General features: G+C 53.5%; 8 protein-coding genes across 8 annotated transcripts; 4 read left to right on the forward strand and 4 right to left on the reverse strand.

The window, feature by feature from the left end:
• Window positions 1-715: 715 nt before the first annotated feature.
• CCMA1212_006132 (putative Xaa-Pro aminopeptidase P) lies at window positions 716-2,767 on the forward strand (the record flags this gene model as incomplete). Its single annotated transcript, XM_073703371.1, has 4 exons — window positions 716-791; window positions 851-1,946; window positions 2,028-2,289; window positions 2,339-2,767. The coding sequence occupies 4 exons, from the start codon at window positions 716-718 to the stop codon at window positions 2,765-2,767; spliced, it is 1,863 nt and encodes a 620-aa protein (XP_073558122.1).
• Window positions 2,768-2,850: 83 nt separating this feature from the next.
• Window positions 2,851-3,450, reverse strand: CCMA1212_006133 (uncharacterized protein; the record flags this gene model as incomplete). The annotated part of the gene is made up of 3 exons (XM_073703372.1): window positions 2,851-3,006; window positions 3,075-3,154; window positions 3,237-3,450. 3 exons carry the CDS (start codon window positions 3,448-3,450, stop codon window positions 2,851-2,853), a joined length of 450 nt encoding a protein of 149 aa, XP_073558123.1.
• Window positions 3,451-4,616: 1,166 nt separating this feature from the next.
• CCMA1212_006134 (1,2-dihydroxy-3-keto-5-methylthiopentene dioxygenase) lies at window positions 4,617-7,159 on the forward strand (the record flags this gene model as incomplete). Its single annotated transcript, XM_073703373.1, has 4 exons — window positions 4,617-4,746; window positions 4,855-5,226; window positions 6,099-6,203; window positions 6,263-7,159. The coding sequence occupies exons 1-4, from the start codon at window positions 4,717-4,719 to the stop codon at window positions 7,157-7,159; spliced, it is 1,404 nt and encodes a 467-aa protein (XP_073558126.1). The 5' UTR covers window positions 4,617-4,716.
• Window positions 7,160-7,671: 512 nt separating this feature from the next.
• CCMA1212_006135 (Tryptophan-tRNA ligase) lies at window positions 7,672-9,052 on the forward strand (the record flags this gene model as incomplete). The annotated part of the gene is made up of 5 exons (XM_073703374.1): window positions 7,672-7,965; window positions 8,058-8,138; window positions 8,206-8,321; window positions 8,411-8,529; window positions 8,601-9,052. The coding sequence occupies 5 exons, from the start codon at window positions 7,672-7,674 to the stop codon at window positions 9,050-9,052; spliced, it is 1,062 nt and encodes a 353-aa protein (XP_073558127.1).
• Window positions 9,053-9,310: 258 nt separating this feature from the next.
• Window positions 9,311-12,733, reverse strand: CCMA1212_006136 (Importin beta-like protein; the record flags this gene model as incomplete). The annotated part of the gene is made up of 8 exons (XM_073703375.1): window positions 9,311-9,395; window positions 9,448-9,728; window positions 9,799-9,983; window positions 10,054-11,818; window positions 11,868-11,988; window positions 12,048-12,389; window positions 12,440-12,621; window positions 12,689-12,733. 8 exons carry the CDS (start codon window positions 12,731-12,733, stop codon window positions 9,311-9,313), a joined length of 3,006 nt encoding a protein of 1,001 aa, XP_073558124.1.
• A 599-nt stretch (window positions 12,734-13,332) lies between these two features.
• Window positions 13,333-14,131, reverse strand: CCMA1212_006137 (Derlin-2; the record flags this gene model as incomplete). The annotated part of the gene is made up of 2 exons (XM_073703376.1): window positions 13,333-13,893; window positions 13,955-14,131. The coding sequence occupies 2 exons, from the start codon at window positions 14,129-14,131 to the stop codon at window positions 13,333-13,335; spliced, it is 738 nt and encodes a 245-aa protein (XP_073558125.1).
• Window positions 14,132-14,885: 754 nt separating this feature from the next.
• On the forward strand, window positions 14,886-17,405 carry CCMA1212_006138 (Uncharacterized protein; the record flags this gene model as incomplete). The annotated part of the gene is made up of 1 exon (XM_073703377.1): window positions 14,886-17,405. The coding sequence occupies one exon, from the start codon at window positions 14,886-14,888 to the stop codon at window positions 17,403-17,405; it is 2,520 nt and encodes an 839-aa protein (XP_073558120.1).
• A 433-nt stretch (window positions 17,406-17,838) lies between these two features.
• On the reverse strand, window positions 17,839-20,461 carry CCMA1212_006139 (Meiosis protein mei2; the record flags this gene model as incomplete). The annotated part of the gene is made up of 12 exons (XM_073703378.1): window positions 17,839-17,984; window positions 18,041-18,155; window positions 18,211-18,290; window positions 18,346-18,389; window positions 18,449-18,477; window positions 18,538-18,555; window positions 18,610-18,640; window positions 18,702-18,823; window positions 18,881-19,399; window positions 19,461-19,699; window positions 19,755-19,965; window positions 20,030-20,461. The coding sequence occupies 12 exons, from the start codon at window positions 20,459-20,461 to the stop codon at window positions 17,839-17,841; spliced, it is 1,986 nt and encodes a 661-aa protein (XP_073558121.1).
• Window positions 20,462-20,708: the final 247 nt, after the last annotated feature.

Consider the following 20,708-nt stretch of genomic DNA (forward strand, 5'->3'; position numbering starts at 1 on the left):
AGCTATTAATAACTTACTAAGTATTATCTTTTATATAACAGCAGTTATACCTAAGTGTAATCCTAAAGTGCTCTTACTATTCATGCCTTATATAAATAACTTTAGTAGGTTGTCTATCGCCTTCGGGCATTTGGTCAATTTATAACGATACAGGTACGTTCCCGGTTTATCCTCGGTATCCCGAGAGGTCGTCAGTTCGAATCGCTAACAAGTTAACAGAGAAGATTAGCATGGCCCCTGCACTAAGGATGACACGCTCAATCAAAGAGAAGCTAAACATTTTTTTTTAGTACCTCAAGATGCATTTCTTTTTTTCCATTTTTCCTCTTCAGGTGTCTGTTTCCCTTTGGCAATGGGACTCATCTGCTGCTTTACTGTGGCAAATGCCCCCGTCAGCCGCTGGTAGAATTTCCCGTTCATGATGCAGGGTTGCTACGAACCAAAAGCATTGTACAAGTACACCAAGTTTGGTCTCTCTTGTACTGCCGTCGTCTCCTTCGCAAAGGTGGAAACGAATCCCCCCCCAAGTGGGCAGGTATTTGGCGGGGCCAAGAATTCAACCCCTCTCGGCAGCCAGTCGCCGTCTCCGGATGTGAGGATCACGCCGCCCTCACAACCGATGTATCGGCCTCTCGTAGCAACAGCTCCGAGTTTTGCGTTAAAGCTACCGCGGAAGCTGCCTGGTCGATCCATCAGCCGCCTCGCAACCGCAGCCATGGGGAAAGCAAACACAACGCAGAAGCTTGCCAAGCTAAGGGCGCTGATGAAAGAGCACAACGTCCAAGTATACGGTATAGGAGCTTGCCGTCTATTGCTTCGCATAGCGCGACTGACATTTGTGCCTCCACAGTCGTGCCCTCTGAAGACAGCCATAGCTCCGAGTATATTGCCGCATGCGACGCTCGGCGAGAGTTTATCAGCGGCTTCACGGGCTCTGCTGGTTGCGCAGTCATCACTGAAACTGCTGCCGCTCTCGCGACGGACGGCCGTTACTTCAACCAGGCCACTCAGCAGCTGGACGAGAACTGGACGCTGCTGAAGCAAGGGCTTCAAGACGTCCCTACGTGGCAAGAGTGGGCGGCTGAGCAGGCGGCTGGGGGCAAGACGGTTGCCGTGGACTCGACCTTGGTCACGGCCTCTATAGCGAAGAAACTCGCGGAGAAGATTCGCAAAAGCGGTGGCTCCGACCTGGTGCCCCTTGACGTCAACCTGGTAGACGCCGTCTGGGCCGAGGATAGGCCTGCGCGACCTCAGCAGCGCATCACCGTGCTGTCTGAGAAGTTCGCCGGTAAGTCAGTCCAGAGCAAATTATCCGATGTCTTCTCTGAGCTTGAGAAGAAACGATCGCCGGGCCTGTTCATTTCGATGCTTGATGAGGTGGCGTGGCTATTCAACCTACGCGGCAACGACATTCCTTACAACCCGGTCTTCTTCTCGTACGCTGTGATCACGCCAAAGGGAGCGGCGCTGTACGTTGACGAATCAAAGCTGGACGAGGAGTGCAGGGAGCACTTGAACAAGTGCAATGTGGCCATCAAGCCATACGAAAGCTTCTTTCGCGATGCGGAACTTCATCATCAGCAGCTTGTTGCCTCCACCCAGAGTGCAGAGGGGGCGAGCCCAGCAGGCAGCTTCCTCATGTCTAACAAGGGTTCCTGGGCCTTGAAGAGGGCACTGGGGGGGGACGGCGCAGTCGAGGAGATCCGCAGCCCGATTGGAGATGCAAAAGCTGTCAAAAACGAGACCGAAATGGAGGGAATGCGGGCGTGCCATGTCAGAGACGGCGCTGCTCTGATTGAGTATTTTGCCTGGCTTGAAGACCAACTCATTAACAAAAAGACTGTGCTGGACGAAGTACAGGCTGCCGATAAACTGGAACAACTGCGATCCAAACATGAGCACTTTGTCGGACTGTCATTCCCAACTATTTCGTCAACTGGTGCCAAGTTAGTTTGACTACCTAGTCCCTCCCATGCCCCCTTCAACGTATCCTCGCTGCGGATGGCGTTACTGACAAGCCTTCACAGCGCGGCTGTTATCCACTACGGCCCCGAGCGTGGGAACTGCGCCACTATTGACCCCAAGGCCATATATCTCTGCGATTCAGGAGCACAGTACCTGGATGGCACCACGGACACGACACGGACGTTGCATTTTGGAGAGCCCACGGAGGCCGAGAGGGAAGCTTACACGCTTGTTCTGAAAGGAAACATAGCCCTGGACGTGGCCATTTTCCCAAAGGGGACGACTGGCTTTGCCCTCGATTCTCTGGCCAGGCAACATCTCTGGGTGAGTTTGATGGACTTTGAGCTTGGCACGCCCGGCTGACCCGCAGCAGAAAACAGGATTGGACTACCGACATGGCACTGGCCACGGCGTTGGATCTTTCCTGAACGTTCACGAGGGCCCGATTGGCATCGGCACCCGAATCCAGTACACCGAAGTCCCGTTGGCGCCTGGGAACGTCATCTCGAATGAGCCAGGATACTACGAAGATGGTCGCTTCGGCATTCGAATCGAGAACATCGTCATGGTCAAAGAGGTGAAGACGAAATATGCCTTTGGCGACAAGCCATTCCTAGGATTTGAGCATGTGACCATGGTCCCCTACTGCAGGAACCTGATCAACGAGAGCATGCTTTCGGAGACTGAGAAGGCTTGGCTCAACGCATCCAACGCCGAGATACTGGAGAAGACCAAGGGATTCTTCGAGGGTGATGCTCTCACGATGGCCTGGCTGACACGGGAGACTCGGCCAATTGAATGAGAGTAGTCATCCGAAGGAAAGCAGCCAAAGAAAAAAAGAAAGAATAAAAAATAAAAAATAAAGGCTAAAAGATGCATTTCCTCTTAGAGGCGGGCGAATGCTGCCAAGATAAAGGTCAAGCTGAAAGATGCTACAAACCAACCATTTCCCGTGCCAACCTTCAAAATACGGAACCTGTCCGTGAGAAACTTGTGAGAGGAAACAATGCTCGGTAGACCTAGCCCATATGAGGAGGCGAGCTTGGTTCGAGTCGAGAAACGTTAGAAGAAGGGGCATTTCGTAAGAACCGACATGGGTGTGCACACACCTGGTAAAAAGCCGCCAACACTCCGCCGATGAACACAAGAGTGCGTGAGAAGACGGAGACGACAAGTCCGGTGCCAAATCCTAGACGAGGGATGGTGGTTAACTTGTCGTTCGTTTGGGAATCGCGAAGGCATTAGGTTGATTGAGCGTCTGCTTGACTAACCAATGATGCTGCCTGCAGACACTTGCCGAATGATGCGAGGAGAGAGCAGTTGTTCCCGGGAAGTGTCTGCAGGCTGACTCGGTGTTGAAGGCGACTTTTGGCGAGAGTCGAATCGAACGGTAGAATGGGCCGCAAAGGCGCCGTAACAGACGCTGGTTCCAACGCCTCCGAGGAGAAGCCTCCTGGAATAACGAAGGATGGGAATATGCCTCATTGCTATGTTGAACGACTGCTGTACGGTGCCCTGTTGAATGGGGAAAAAGGAGTCTGGAGTCTTGGAGACTCTGTAGGCCAGATGCATCAAGTGTGCACAGTACAGTACCAAGTACCAAGAACCAAGCATTGATATGCCTGCTGGTGGATCTATGATGTAGTGCAACGGGGTAGCTGTTGAGAGGGCTGGCGTGGGGTAATTGGAGAAGCTGCAGCGCTTGGGACTGACGGGAGCAAATACAATACATACAATGGACATTGCCTGTTCAAGACACAAGGTACCTAGTTACTAAGTTACGGAGCCGGCATCATTGGGATGGACATATTTAAACATGAGAGCGAATGAATGCTATTGAGGTATACAGTATCACTGATATTGATTAGATGGGTACTTGCTTCGTCGCCACGTTCTCGATATAAGGCAAGGTACATACCTATTGTACCACCGACCTGAAGCCCTCTCCAACCCAGTAAGGTACAGGTACCTACTCGGTCGCAGCAGAACCAATGGTGTGAAGCTCTTTGGTCATGCCCCTCCTTGATATACACACTCAAATACTGGATAGGCACACTTTGGCTGATCTGCCCCTGTCTGACCTTTTCCTTTAGCATGTGAATCATTTAATTGTCAATTGTCCGGATCTGCTCCGGTGACGGACGCCCGCCGCCCGCCAGCTTGTCCAACGCATCTGCCGCTTGAATCGTGCAATTGCCTAGGGCTTATTTTTCGCCATTGTCAGAGCGAGCTGGTGGGGTTGAAGTCGATGCCGGTTACAGCAGGGACGGGACGGCAAGATTGTGCATTCTGGACTCTCAAGTGGTGCAGCAAGAGGCAAAGGACCATCTCCGTTTCGCCGACAAAGTTGGTGTGACGGGAGGTTGTTTTGAAGTTACCATGGAAGCCACTCCAACCACGGTGCCATGGCATGAGCCCGTTTAGACGAATTTTGTTATTCCCATTCTCCGACTCCCCTCATGAGGTCATCATCATCTTGCTGAGCTGCAAGCACTCAACCAAAGCTAATACTTTACCATACAGTAAGCTCACTCACCTCGACCGACCTAGTAGAGGGGGCCGTTAGACGGGGTGGGGCGCTGGGCTTCGATCTCACTTGATCCCGTCTTTTTTTTTTTTAAAGTTGTCCCTCTTGACGCGCTACTACTATAAGTAGCGAGGCTCGCATCACGTCTTCGCCATGGCGCTGCCCCTTCATCTTCCGGACCCCCTCACAGCATCCTGTAGACGACGAAGAAGCAGCCGCTCAAGATGAAGGCATACATGTACGACAACCTGCCGGTAAGCCCGCCCCCTCCCAGCCGTCACGTCAACGGCCGTGGCAGCGCCGCCAGTATCAGCGTCAAGTGTCGAATGTCCTTCTAACGTGGGGGATCCGAAAACCATCAGGGCGACCAGCGTCTGCCTCACGACTCCGGCCGCCAGGTGACCGCAGAGGACCTGGCCGGCCTGGGCGTGCTATACCACCGCTTCCCCGAGACGAGCGACGTCGATGCCCTCGCCGCCGAGCGCGGGTACAGGAATCGCGACGAGATTGTCGTGTCGCCCGAGAAGATGGGCGACGTGTACGAGGACAAGGTCAAGATGTTCTTCAACGAGCACCTGCACGAGGACGAGGAGATCCGCTACATCCGCGGCGGCCAAGGCTACTTTGACGTGCGCAACAAGGGCGACGAGTGGGTGCGCATCCAGCTGGAGAAGGACGACCTCATCATCCTGCCCGCGGGCATCTTCCACCGGTTCACCACGGACGAGTCCAACGTGAGTTTTTCTTCCCTGCTGTGGCTCTGTTACCTACCTTATGAAGCTGTTTACTGCTTGATTAGTGATTTTGGAGCTGAGCAGAAGCCAACGACTGCGTGATCTTGACTAACTTGATTGGAAATCCAGTATGTGCATGCCATGAGACTCTTCAAGGATGAGCCTAAGTGGACGCCCTTGAACCGCGCTCCGGAGCTGGACAGCAACGACTTTCGTAAGGAATATGTTAGCCAGTACCTCAACTGAGAACGACTCGGCATCGCCTAATTACCATAAAAAAACCAAGTAAAATTGAATAGTCTTACGCCGAGATGATTGTTCCCCTGGCTCCCAAGTTTAGAATAGCAGTATTTTTGGAAATGAAATATGAGCAACTTTTTTTAACACCCGCTTGGTCATCCTGTCTTGCCTGTGCACTGAGATGCAGCCGAGACAAACCCCAAACAAAACACTAAAGTTGTTCCCGCAATCAACATCATCACCAAGTCGCCAGTGGCAATGGCAAAAATGATGCCCAGAAACGATTTGACCTGCATGAAGAGACACAGAGAAACCGGGCAAAAGGATGACAACGAGCCTTGTGGCTGATCCCAACGTCTAGCTCCCGGGCCTGGTCTTTTTAAGACAACATGGCTGCATCTTCGCATCTCAGCCCAACGGCCTCGATGAATTCCACCGGCACTGACACTGGACGCCTCATTTCCTTAGAAGGCGACCTGACAGGATAATTCACACGGTATCTGTGCAATCGTTGAATATCCTTTCCAAATCGTCTGCCCTCGTGGAAGGCATATAGAGCTTGAACTCGCTCTAGCATCTCAACTCGGCCTGGATCCGGGTTTATATCGACAAACTATTGGAATCCAATGGAGACTCGCAGCGAGTCGAGCGAAGGGCCGCCGAGGCCGCGATTGCATCTGCCGGCAAGCTGCGATCCGCCTGCGCCCAACGGACCGACGAAGCAGCTGGTTTGGATTGTTTGTCTTTCCCCTCACCCGAATCATTGACAATGAGATTTCATGCTTACGGCCTGTAGATCTTTGGCGGCACCGGCCACATGGGCCGCTCCCTCGTCAAGAGCGCCCTCTCCCACGGCGACCTCGTCGCCTCCGTCGGCCGCGTCTTCGAGACGCCGCTCGAGGACATGCAGGGCATCCACGACAACTGCCTGGGCCTGCTGTGCGACGTGCGCTCGCGCGACTCGGTGGCCCGCGTCTTCCAGCAGGCCATGGACCGCTTCGGGCGCGTCGACGTCGTCGCCAACTGCTCGGGCTACGGCGTCATCGGCGCCTGCGAGGACCAGGACGAGCACGACGTGCGCAACCAGTTCGAGACCAACTTCATGGGCACGCTGCACATCATCCACGCGACGCTGCCCTACTTCCGCCGCCAGCAGGCCGGCCGCTACCTCATCTTCAGCTCGACCTCGGGCGCCCTCGGCGTCCCCGGCCTGGGGCCCTACTGCGCCTCTAAATACGCCGTCGAGGGCCTCATCGAGGCGCTGCTGTACGAGACGGACGCCTTTCACGTCAAGGCGACGCTCATCGAGCCCGGCCTGGTGCGCCGCGACGAGCCCGACTTGGACACCAACCCGCTGCCCACCTGGGGCCACTTCTTCATCAAGCCCCCCAGCGAGCACTACTCGACCGCGACGTCGCCGGCCCTCCACGCGAAGCGTATGGTTCAGTGGCTGGGCGACCGCCAGCCCACCAGCGCCGTCAAGTGCGCCGAGCTGGTCTGGCAGCTGGGCCACTGCTCGTACCCGCCGCTGCGGCTGCTGCTGGGCAGCTACGCCATTGAGAGCATCAGGGACCGCATGCGATCCGTGACGGAGGAGCTGGAGGATTGGAAGCATCTCAACTTTGCCTCGGTGCCGGATTCAGACCAGGGCAACGACGAGATGGAGGTCACTGCTGACGCTGCGGCCGTGTAAAACGTGATTGATCTTATTTATCCCTTGATCCTGTGTTCATGAGCTTTGGATGTTTGCATGTTATCCGCCTTTGCTTTGGCTTTTGCTGTTGCCTTTGTATCTAAAGATACCTGTCTGTCCATCTTGTGTATATACTACTCGAATATTCAGTATAGCAGCGCCTGTGATATGACATGCTGCTCGTACTGTAATAGCAGTTGTAAGTGGAAGCCAAAGAGGTTCTCCAATTTTCCCCAATCTTAGCAGTACCGCCAATTCGCAGCTGTAAACTCACTAGCGCCGATATGGAACTTCTGCTTCAAACCATGCGACGACAACTCATTTTCATCTCATCAATTTTCACTTCTCAACCATTTACTGCTATACAACATATAGAGCACCCTAACAGGGCAACAAAGCAGAGGAGAAGAGAAAAGAAAGAGACGGCTGAAGGAAGAAGAAGGGGAAAAAAAAAGGAAGAAATAACAGAAGCAGAATTTTCACGAGCAATTGAAGCTTTCCGCTTGCCATAGATGCAGCGCCTAGCCGTAGCAAAGCAGGCCCTCCAGCCTCGCGTCGTCTTCTCCGGCATCCAGCCCACCGGCGTGCCGCACCTGGGCAATTACGTCGGCGCCCTGCGGCAGTGGGCGAGCCTCCAGCGTGACGAGCCGCCGTCGACCAGGCTCATCTACTCCATCGTCGACCTCCACGCCATCACCGTGCCGCAGCCGCCGGAGACGCTGAGGCGGCGCAAGAGAGAGGTCCTGGCTGCCCTGCTCGCCCTTGGCCTGGATCCCGAGAGATGCACCATCTTCTATCAATCCTCCGTGTGTTCTTCCTTTCCCCCCATGATTCCCTCAGCCAGCCCCATCTCTCTCTTCCCGCAAGCAGACATCATGAACTGAACGCCGCCTTGTAGGTACCGGCTCACTCCGAGCTCATGTGGATTCTTGCCTGTACGGCATCCGTAGGATATTTGTCGAGGATGACACAGTGGAAGGTAAATTAGGCACTTGCCATCCCAGCTGCTGGCACGTAGACCGAATTCCCATGTTGACATGCCTCAGAGCAAACTCAGTCTGGCCTCGTCCTCGACGCTGGAGAACAAATCCGTCGGATCCAAGCTGAAGCTGGGCTTGTTCTCATATCCAGTACTCCAAGCTGCTGATATCCTCGTCCACCGGTAAGCCTGGCAAAAGGAGCCCCCCTCTCTCAATAATGGGGCTGCTGTTCTCAACAAGCAAGCAAATAGTGACTGATGTGTATTGCAAGGGCAACTCATGTGCCAGTCGGACATGACCAGCAGCAGCATCTGGAGTTTGCGCGTGAATGCGTCACAAACTTCAACCATGCGTATGGCAGTCATCTCGTCCATCCCGAGACAATAGTTTGTATGCTTGCCGTGTTCCAATCTCCCCCTTCACTTCTTCTCTCATCAGCAGCCAGCTCACCCAAACAACAGCCCCTGTCCAGCGCATCATGTCCCTGACGGAGCCCACAAGTAAAATGTCCAAGTCTCATCCAGCGCCGCGGTCGAGGATCCTCATCACCGACACGCCGCAAGAAATCCGCTCCAAGATTGCCGGCGCCCTGACGGACTCAGTCCCCGGCATCTCTTATGATCCCGCTACGCGCCCGGGCATCTCCAACTTGTTGGAAATCCTCTCCGTCTTTGACCCAGAAAGGCGCACCCCGGCCCAGCTAGCTCAGGTATATGCTGAAGCGTCGCCCAAGACCTTCAAGGAAGCCGTCACAGACGGGCTAGTGACCGGCTTACACGGCATCCGAGATCGGTATCTCGAGCTCAGTGCAGATGACGCATACCTTGACAGAATTGAGCAGCAAGGCGCGCGGAAAGCTCAGGAGAGCGCAAAGGAAACCATGGATATCGTCAAGGCGGCGGTCGGTCTGTAGCGAGTGTTTTGCGGGAATTAGCGTCTTCCGTTTCGGCCCTGCGTGTAAGACACTGATAGAGGCATGTGTGTTATGTGCATGAGTATGAGTCTGTGTATGATAGGAGTCGCCAGCATTAGCCAGCCACGCTTGGGCAAAGAACATCACTTGGGCAACGTTTGGCGGCACATCTCTAGGCTATGGTGTAGACATTTCCGTTCCCTCTCACTCCATCTTCTGTATGCATGTGGCAACATCGCCAGTTCAGTCCATGGTTGTTCATGATGCGTATGCGAAATTGGCACCTCTGGCGGACAGCCAGAATTCTCTGACGACTTGGTTTGTCGTTCGGGAACCTCGGAGACTGGGATGGATTAGTGCGGCTCTCGTGAAGCAACCTTATCGTTGGAGCATACCTGATGATCTTCTTGACAAACAGCGACTTCTGCTCTGCATCGACCTTCTGGCTCGGGAAGGAAGGATGATCTAGCCCGGACTGGAGCCATTCCTTTGCCATTGGATATCTGCTCACAAGCTTCCTCAGCGGTTCGCATAGCCGATCCAACTCGCTACGCAGGGCATTACCCCCAATGTTCCTGGCAAGGGACTGGGCCAGCAGCGGTCCGAGCGTGTCCATGGCCCTCTTGAAGGTTTCTTGCAGCTCTGGTTCAACTGCTCTGATACCGACAAACGCAGTCTGTTATCCAATGCATTAGCCAAATTGCAGGACGCCGTCGTGATGTCACGTGAAAGACATTGTTACTCACCCAGAATTCTGCAGCAGCCGCCTTGGGCAAAGGTTCCTTTCCATCCAACACTTGAAGTGTGAAGAGGAAGAAGAACTCGATTGCGTCTGATGGTTCCAGCCTAATAAAGGTGGCCGGGCTCCTTGTCAGCAACCGGCTGACGAGATCGATTCCGTTCTGCACGAGTTCTGGTTCCGCTCCCGGTTCTGCTCTCATGCGTTAATGGGTTTGTTGGGATTCCGATATACCTTAACAAAGGGACATATGGTGTCTTACCAGGGAGCTGCTTCAATAGTCCAATCACCCAACCCAGTACGTCCGAGAGTATCTTCTGATACTGTCCCAATCTGTGAGGAGATAGGGAACTAACAAAGGAGCACGCCATACTGACAATGACACCGATCCTGGGCGTGTCTTTTGAATGTCCCACCAAAAAGCCTACTATATCCTCCGGGGTGAGGACAAACGGCCCCGGTTCGCTTTCAGAGAAGCCGCTGCGAAGCACGCTGCATATCAGTTCCGTGACTTCCGAGCTGCCGCTGAACACATTCTGAACCTCGATGATGATGCCTATTACTTGCTTCTGGAGTTCGGCCAGCTTGGGCGATTGCGCCTTTGATGGAGACACAGCTTCGAGATCAATGGCCAAGTCCGGAGGGGACTGGAGACCTTTTCCCATGCTTGCTAGGCATCTTAGTGCCCTGAGACCTACGTGCAAGCCAACATGCTCTTCCGGTGCGATGTCCGTGCAGGGACTCTCCATCTGCTGTGGCAGTACCCCGTCATTCGTAACATTTGCCAGCTCCAACGATTTCCGCACGTCGTCTTGGATGAAAGTGAGCAACCGCGAGCAGGCGTCGTACCGCTCATCATCCCCTGGAATAGCCTGTGCAATGGCGGCAAGAGCACCAATAATCTTCTCGCGAGATATACAATCTAATGACGCTGTAGCCGCCAACTTCTGATATTCGGATAGAAGGTTGTCCATCTCAGGATAGAGGTGTGAGCGACAGGATGAGCAGAGTCGATGGATGGATTTCGACGCTGGTATGGCCATGGAGTGATCCGGAACCTCGTTGAATAGGAGACCAAGTGCGGTAGGCAGGAGGTGAGTGTTCCTCTCAAAGTATTCCGTGTATTGTTCGATCAGGGTCAGGCAAGTCTGCCTTACTCGAGCTGGGACATGTTCCTGGCCGCTCTGGAGCACTGAGAACAATGGCGACGAGAAAACAGCGGCAAGGGAGCCATCGCAGCGCGCATCTTCCCGGCTGCAGTCAGCCAAGCCACCCAGACAGAATATAGCCGCCTCCAGCTCCAGCCAGGCTGAATTTGTCAATGTGGTCAATATCAGGGAAGAAAAAGTCTCGACGAGCTTTGGTCCGATCAAGACGTAGACGGCTTGTAGAAAGTCCACTACATCTTTGCGGGCGTCGTTGAACCCAACACGGTCGCCAGAGTCCCATGAGTGAAACTCCTCTGCTGGAGGGTATATAATCTTCTTCCATGCATGTGACGTTGCTTCGAAGATGAACGAGACGGTAAGCGCAGATTCGACATCCATATCCGACACAGACTCTGTGAACGTCGACCAAAACTCGATGGCAGGGACAAATATCTTGTCCTCAGCCACGGGGTAGCCATCCGCCGCAAGGAGACCACATAACCTTGAGAGTATGCTCCTGTTTTGGTCATTCTCGTCTTGTATTAAGGCTTGCATCCTGGCTTCGCCGTATGCGAGTAGCACGTATCCGAGCTGCGTCGATTCGAAATCAAAGTCACCTTGTATCAGCAAGTCGTATCGATTCTGAAACCACGGCGTATCAAACAAGTTTGAGAGCATCGTGTAGTGCTGCTCGGTCAACAAGGAAGGCCAGTTGAAGAGCACATCGACGAGGAGTTCCGCAGCTGCATTGTACAGTTCTTCAACCATCAAGGCATTGATGGAGCCTCCAATCAGGGGGCGCAGCGAGTCGGCAATGTAGCTGTTCCGCGCTGACGTTTTTTGAGCAAAGGAGACCCAGGACTTGAGGGCACCCGTCAGCTTGTCTGCCTCGTCTGCTGTGTCTGAGATCACAACTGAAGTCACTCACCTGAAGACACCTCAACGCATCTTGTTTGACCTCCGGAGAAGCGTCATCTCGGCTCATGCACATGGCTATGAGATTTACTGAGTCTGAAGTGTTGGCAAGGACTGAATCGTAGAGCCCAACACTTTGTTCGAGTTAGTGACGCTGGAACACATCTACCATGGAAGAGGAGCGTTCTCGTACTTGCTTGGTGCGTTGAGGTCAATGCGAGTGACATCTTCGAGGATGTTGCTGATAACTAATATAGCTGCGTGTAGATGAACTCCCGAAAGTCTCTCGGAAATGGCGTTGAAGTCGACTGAGTCGTCGATTGCACCAGGTTGCCAGGCTCGATTTGATGCGAGGCAAACTAGGAGATGGAAAAGGAAGCGGCTGCATAGCCTGTGGAAGTAAACAAAGTACGTGGCTAAGGCAGACGAAAGCTTCCGCACAACGAGCAGTCCAGTCTTTTGCTGGAGAGAGCTCATGTACCACTCCAAGAGCGAGACAAGAAGCTCTATGGCATCGGCGTCGGAAAGAGATGCACTGGTCAATGTCAGAGCTCGGCGCACATCCATGCTGATAGGAGGACGTACTTTTCGGTGTTTAGCTTCACGATGATGGTGAGGGCACCGAAAAACTTGACCTTGTCATCTGGGCGCCCAAGCAGGTGGTGAGCAAGCGTCCATGCTTGTGGTGAGCTCTGGAGCCGAGACAGCGTTGACTGCGTTTTGGCGATCGTGCTGGGAGAAGCTGGTTCATAGAGAGAAAGAATCAGCTTCGTGACAATTAGCGGTGATGCTTCCAAGGGTCGTTGAATCACATCGACTCTGGCGAACACTAACCGATTCAACTTGCTCAACCTCTGAGGGTAGGAGCTCATCTTGCATTGTGGCGGCTTCTAACGGAGATCAGGTCCACACGGTTCACCAGGTCACAATTGGTGGCTAGTGGCATCGGGATCTCATGGCAGAAGTGATGTTGGCCAGAAATGAGAAGAAAAGGGACTGTTTATCAGCTGGCGCGAGACCTGCGCATGGTAAACCAGCAACAAAGGAACTTGCTAGCTATCGGGAGCTCACTCTCATGGGCTCGTCGTCACATGTAGCCCGGTCAATATTTCCCATCTTCTCCACACAATCGATAAGGAATGATTACATAACTTCATACGTCGTAATCTTGCTTCTTTGGACCGAATAAACCAGTCTTGAGAGTACTAGTATTTGCGTTTCTCAGTATCCTATGTGAAGAATGAATAGATATAGAATGGTTCCTTCACAGTCCAGTATTTTTGTTTCATGAGCTGATAATTTTATATTCATTTCTCATATGGATAGCTGCCTTATCCATCGGATATACCTCACTGCCTCAGTAGAGTACACCTTGTTGATTTCTATATACATAATGACAGGCCTGCATGGGAACCCAGTGAGTTGTCTTCTTATAGACATGAAAAAAAAAGGAAAGAAAGCGCTCTTCTTCTCGAATGCTACAGCACGTTGACGGCAGCCATATCCCTTCCTGCTGCGCCCACGATATCGTTAACATCCGTGACGGAATCATCCTCCGACCTGCGGCCTTCGAACAGCCGCCTCCACCAGCCTGGAGGGTCCAACGGCCTGGAGCCATTGTGCAAGGGTGGATAAACGTCGTTGAAGAAGTACCAGATGTGGCCGATAACCACGCCCATGATCTCGTCCCTCGGTACGGTCCCGTGCATGAACAAGCTAAAGGCCATCAGCACCCATGGCAGGTACGGTGCCGTGAAAACCAGCAGTCCAAGGAAACTAAGCCTGGTGTCGGGGTTGCGGCGCGACCAAATGTAAACGAGGGTGGAAGACAGCGGGTGACCGAGGAATGGCATCGAAACCAGCGGCGACAGTATAATCAGGCTCGCCATGGCATAGACGAGGAGCCAGGAGAAGTAAGCGGCCGATCTCCCCGATGATTCCTCCAGTAGTCGTGCATAGCGTTGTAGGAAGTATATGTGAAAGAGAAGGTCGAGCGAGAACGGGCCGAAGTAGAGAAACGTCGTCAACAGTCGCCAGTACTAATCCAGCTCAACCGTCAGCAAGACCAGGCGAAGAAACAATGACGGCGGCGCAACCAACCTGTGACTTGATAAAGACGGCTCTGAAGCTATAGAATAGCTGAAACGGAGTCACCATGTGGCACTGGACGAGGGCGCTCGTCAGCACCGTCGCCGCCGTCCACCACCGCGTGCACATGGGCATCTCCCAGAACCATGTTTCCAGCGGGAGGCGATCGCCGCCGATGACTTGATCCATCTAGGCAACGGCTGCAGAAGTCATGCGCTGATGGAGAGATGAATAGGCGGCCTCGATGGATGTGGGCAGCCTCGTGGGCGATGTGATTGTTGGGCGCAGAATCGATAACCGCTGAGGTGGCCTTTCGCAGACACAAAACACATGTAAGCCGCCTGCGGGTGTTGAATCGGAGAGGTACTAATGTGTAACCTGCACCTCAACTGGTACGTGCAATGCGATGTCACGTCATCCTGCAACCATGGCCACTTCCGTATCGATTGCGCATTACTAAGGCTCAAGATCCACAATGATGGAACCTGGCACCTGCAGTTGAGACCACCAAAGCACTTTCGAGTTACTTACACTCATTCGGGCCTCTGTTTCAATCTACGATATAACAAGTAACCCAGTAAAGCAAACAATTCACCTGGAAGCTGTAAATACTTTGTTGATACTAAACGTACTTCCTCATAATTTATTGCTGTAGTGACTCCACATCAATCTCCATGAAAAACTCATAGGAAAGATGCCTTTCTTTATCGTGTAGTACTGTAACTGTCCACCTGCTGCGAATTTATTAGTGAATCAAGCACCAACGCATGTAACCCCGAATAATGCGGAGAAGGCGCTTCGTCTTTCCAAAAGTACCGAAATACTTCGTAGGCCAGGTATGGGACTCCCATCGTTCCATTCTGTTGACACCGTCACCTCTTTGTCTTGGACAACCTCCAAGAGCCCTCTCCTGCCTTATCAATGACTTGCCATACAATCTACCATGATCCTCCCCTCGTGTATCTGGCACGGCGGCTTTCTTCTCCTTCTCCTGTCAAGGGACCTCGTGCAGGCTGACGTGAAGCCCTCTGCCCACAGTGCGCCTGGCCAATGCGACGTACGCACCATCAACTACATCACACACTCGCTGCCGTCGCAGTGCTTCAAGAGCTCATGGGCGGATTCAGCACCGACATCGACCGGGTCGCCGGCCACCGGAAACGACGACGATGCCTCACAGCATGTCACGGGATCCGCCGCAGAGGAGGAGCAGGCTCCTCCATCCGCTACAACGCCCACGGACACGTTGGCAAAGACGACCCCCGCAAGCGATACCTCGGCGACGCCGTTCATGTCGTTCGAAGACTGGAAGGAGATGATGCTCAAGGAAACCGGGCAGGATCCCCGGGACCTGCATCTTCGCAACTTGAGCGGGCGCCAGAAAGGCGACAGGCCGTCTCCCGACGTGGACGAGGCCTTGGGCGAGGAAGGCGAAATATCTCTAACGTTCGATTACGGCGAGGGCGACGGCATTAGAACAGGAGCCTATGCGGACTCTACGAGTTCCAATGCCGGCGACGATGCTGACGAGGCTCTAGTGTCCAAGGACGGCAAAGCACCCATTCACCGGAGCAAGGACGCAGGCAAGACCTGCAAGGAGCGCTTCTCGTACTCCTCGTTCGACGCGGGGGCCACCATTCTGAAGGCAGGGCCGCAAGCCAAAAACGCGAAAGCAATCTTGGTGGAAAACAAGGACTCTTATATGCTACTCGAATGTGCGGCGCAAAACAAGTATGTCATCGTCGAGCTGAGCGACGACATCCTCATCGATACCATTGTTATTGCCAACTTTGAGTTCTTCTCAAGTATGATCCGGCATTTTCGCGTCAGTGTCAGTGATCGATACCCCGTCAAGATGGACAAATGGAGAGAAGTTGGGATATTCGAAGCTGCCAACTCGCGCGACATCCAGGCCTTTCTTGTACAGAACCCTCAGATCTGGGCCAAATACATCAGGATCGAATTTCTGACACACTACGGGAACGAGTACTACTGTCCAGTGTCCTTGCTCCGGGTCCATGGCTCGAGGATGCTTGATTCTTGGAAAGACAGTGAGACGGGCCGAGAAGATGAGGCGCTCGAGGAGGAAGAGGAGGAGCAGGAGGAGAAGACAGAGGAAATTGTCCATATTCCTACCACTACTGTTACCCCGCCACTCGCAGTAGTCGAAACCAACGCCTCACGCACTCGAGATGAGGATGAGATGACTCGAACTCTCGCGCCTACCTCTCTACCGCCACCTGTAGACGAAGGCCCCTTCTTCCACTTAACGGCGACATGTGCCGCATCTCCGAGTTCCGTAGCTGATGGCAGGTCATCGGATTCGGGCTCCAGTCCAACTGGCGAAGCAGTCAAGAGACAGAGTAAAGACGGCGCCTTGGACGCAGATCCTGCGTCGTCGGAACATCTGAGATCAAACGCCACCCAAGCTCGCGATGCCTCTACTGCTCCGCCTATGAAGCAGACGAATTCTACCAAACCCGCCGCTGATACTGTGCAGACCCCGGCAGACCCGGCAGACTCCGCAGGGACGGCCTCAGGGACAACCTCAGGGACAGGAAAACCCCGAAGCAGCGGGACCGCAAGCGCCTCCGCTGCCACGCCAACCGTCCAAGCAAGCTTCTTCAACTCCATTACCAAGCGTCTGCAGCAGGTAGAGGCCAATCTCACCTTGTCGCTCAAATACGTCGAGGACCAGTCGCGGCTCATGCAGGAGGCCTTGCAGAAGACGGAGCAGAAGCAGGTCTCCAAGCTCACCCGCTTCTTGGGGGAATTGAACCACACCGTACTCGCCGAGATGCGCAACGTGCGCGAGCAGTATGAGCAGATATGGCAGTCGACCATGCTCGCCCTCGAAAGTCAACGGGAGCAGTCCGAGCGCGACATCGTAGCCTTGAGCACAAGGCTCAACCTGCTGGCCGACGAGGTAGTCTTTCAGAAGCGCATGGCAATTGTCCAGGCCATCCTTCTGCTCTCCTGCCTCTTTCTCGTCATCTTCTCCCGCGGAGTCTCCATTCCTTACCTCGCGGCCCTGCAGGAGCAAGCTGCCGGGTTCTCCTATGCCTCGCCGTCGCCGTATTCCGGCCACGGATCTCATGGCCTTTATAAACCTGATCCTGGCCTGCGAGAAGATGAGCAACCGTCGACGAGTAATGTTGCAAGGGTTAATGTCTCCTCTTTTGAAGCCGCTCCAAATGTACCAAGCAGACGAATGGCGCACTCGTCACCAGGGATGGCAGACTCCCATCAACCAGTCCGTGAAACAGGCTCAACGGAGCCTTCACGGCGGCATTCCTCGCTTGCCACATCAAACCCCTACAGCGATGGCAAGCTCTCAGATACTCACTATCTAGACCAAGAGTCACGACTTCATTCTCTTCACCAACCGACTGCCACATTCACCTCAGCACGAAAGCCCCTTCCTTCTCTTCCTGAACATTCGGCGACGACACAGGACTCTTAGAATCAGCAATATGCTCCAGTAGCGAGTACGAGCTGCCAAGTGTGCAGTCGATGCTTCCATGAGCACTTTCTTACAGCTGCTGGAATAGATTCCGGCCTCATGGCAATGTACAAAAGCGCGTTGATTGCTTTTATTGAATGAAATGTATATTAGAGTGCGAACGGACTTGCTTGTTTCAGTTCCGCTACGTGTCTCTCATCTGACGTGTGACAAATCATGGCTTTTCGAGCGGTATATAGCAAAGTGAGTTGTCCGTAATGAGAAAACTGGAGTAAAGGGAAAAAAGAAAGAGAGACAGAGAAAGAGAAAGAGAGGAGAAAGAAAAGAGAGAGAAACAATCATCACAAATCGAATCAGTAAACTTCAATGATTTCGCAAAATAGTCGTGTCCTTTTGCCGACCAAGGGCAAGTTAGTCAAATCCTCACTCACTGCTAAGCCGTGCTGCCGTAAAGGTGCTGTATGGCTGTCTCATAGTCGTACTCCTCAAGGGCCGCAAGGCGAGTGCCTCGGTCATACTGAGATCGACGACGTCGCTGCTCATCGCGAAAGTGCTGTCCGGCATTGGGCGTGAAGAGGCCTGAAGAAAGTCAGCTTGACTCACACAACTTTAAGCAAGCGCACGTATCTACTCACCGACATGCTCGGCATTCTCGCAGCTTCGCTTCATCTTTGACTGGTTGTCAGGCTCGGGAAACGGCTCTTCTTGTCCAGCAAGATCTGGCATTGGGCCGTTCGAAGTATAATACAGCTGGCCAGGGTTAGTCATATTGATATGTGAAGGGTAGGAATCGGCAGCTGCCTACCTTTGGGCGATAGTGAGGTGCCTCCAGCATCACAGAGCTGTTTCGAAACTTCTGCACCAGGCAGTCCTTTCCCTGAATGGCTGTGAAGCTTGGTCAACATCAAGACGGCACAAAGGTATTCTCAGATAATCTTACTGGCATACGAGATCTCTGCCACCTTGTCGCTTTTGAAGCAGTTCCTGCGTAAAGTGTAAGCACCTTGAAGAATTGACGGGGGAAGCCGGGTGACAGAACATACCAGCGCTGGTTTCCGCGAGCGTTGACAAACTTGTGTTCTCAGTTAGTACCTGTCATTTCAAAAACCAATGTGACCAGACTTGTACTAACATCGATGATATCCAGAGGCTGCACACAAAACGTTAGTAACTGGGAGCCATGTGTTTGGGGATGGGGACTCACGTCTACAAAGTTGATAAATGCATATCCAACACTGACCACGACCGTTAGTTACTCGCCTGTCACAGAACAAACGTCTAGCTGAAGCCACTTACTTGCAGTCGTTGGCAAAATCGATGCGAAGGTACATGAAATCATACTTTCCCCAACTGGATTCGTCAATGATTCTCTTGAGCATGGCTTGGTCTACTTTGTTGGGAATGTTTCGAAGCATAATCTAAACGAGGAGAAGAGAGTCAGCAAGGAATCAGAAGCACATCGCGGATGAACTCACCGTAGTGCGAACGTCGATGCCGTCACGGATGCGATTGATGTCAACGTGGTTATGATGAGTCGTTGTGGTGTGATAGGTGGATCGGCTAACCCGCATCGCATTCTGTCGACGGGCATCTGCTCTCTCAACACCGGAAAAGTTCCTAGAGGGACTGTAATTGTTCTGAGCTGTGAGAGCCGGGGAGGGTGGCGTCTGATACACAGTTCCAAAGATGGGGTACTGATGAGTGAACGATGTCAGTGGGCTGCTAGAGCCTGTCTGGGCCGCGGGAAGGAAGGAATCCAGCATGTAGGGCACGGCAGGAGCGAACGGCGTCTGAAACATGAGCGGATACATGGCAACAGGTGCGTTGTAGTGCTGATCACTTTGTCCAGCCTGAGACGAGTTGGGGCTCACAGGGCCAAGGCGCTGGTCGGCATCGGCTGCTCTCTTGTTGACACTCATGTCCTCCATTGCTTCGGTGATCCCCGAGGCAGAGAGACTCTCCAAGTGGTATGCCAATGCAAAGATTTGGACGCCCTAAGCAGTTGCAAATGTTAACGTGGCTACTACGTGCATGAGGTAGATGAGGATAACAAACCTCTGTGGTGATGCCGCCACTACAAGCTTGTATGACAGGAAAGGCAGCGGTAGTGTCACAGAACTCAGCAACAGCCCTAAAGGAGCCGTTTGGGAAGGTGGACAGCCGGACAAAGGCAAATAAGCGGCCGTGTGACTGCAGAAAGCGATGAGCCACTCCCATGGTCTGAACTGGGTCGATGACAGCTCCTGGCGGGACCGCGGCAAAGATTTGGATTTGGCCAGTGTGAGAAAGACCGACTACAAAAACCATGGTCAGCATCTATTTCAGTTTGACGGCGAGGATCTGGCTTACCTGCGTTGTGGCCCATCTCCATGTGAGCGCCTGGAGTCTGGCCCACACGTGTCGGGTTGGCAAAGGTAATCTTCCAGTCTTTGTCAACTTGGTGAAGCTTCGCCTGTGCGGCACAAGCGTCTCTGATGTCTGTAAAGTACACAAAGACACCGGCGCTGTGAGCCTTGAGGCTTCTGACGCCACAAGTAGGACTGCCATCTTTTCCCAGGTCCTGGAATACAAGACATCGTTTGTCAGTAATGGCCAAGTGAGTGAGGAATCTCTGGCATACGTACCGTCAGAAGAGCCTCCACCTCGCGCGCGGAAACTTGAGTGGGCGACGAGATGAAGAGGATCCTCGACAAGCCCATATCGGTACTCAGGGCAGCGGAAATGGGACCGTCTCCAGTGGGCAAGCGCACGTAAGTGTTACCGACAAAAGGGCTGAAGGCCGAAGCCGTGGGGGACAACCTCGTGCCAACGCCCTGGATGGAGGTGATGAAGGGGTCCTTGTCCAGGGGCGACACCGCATTGCGAAAGCTGCTGGTGGGAAGCCTCGCCGGCGACGTGGTGACAGCAGCTGAGCGGGCGAAGCTCTTGAGCAGGCTGGACTTTGAGCCTTCCTCTGGGGTCAGCGAGGTCAGTCGAGTGTCGGGCGTTCCCTTGAAAGACTCGGCGCCTCCGCTCGACGACCGAGGGGACGAGGGATTCTCAGCTTGATGCGCCATCGCAGGGGATACCGAACGAGTGCGCGATGACGGTGGACGGGGTGGAAGATCAGCTTGTGCTGCCTGGAAGTGAAGTAAGCCTCTGTGTCTGGAGCCGCAGAAGGGGGAAATCAGGTAGTCGTGATTCTTCTCCGGCTGGTGGAAGTGCAGCGATGAAGAAGGAGAACTTGGAAGCAGCGTGCGCTCGCTGCAGAAAAGAGATGTATGCACTCGATAACTTGCTCAGTGAGAGTGGGTGAGAGGTGGT

Source organism: Trichoderma ghanense (assembly GCF_004382785.1).
Source record: "Trichoderma ghanense strain CCMA-1212 chromosome Unknown scaffold_7, whole genome shotgun sequence".
NCBI lineage: Eukaryota > Fungi > Ascomycota > Sordariomycetes > Hypocreales > Hypocreaceae > Trichoderma > Trichoderma ghanense.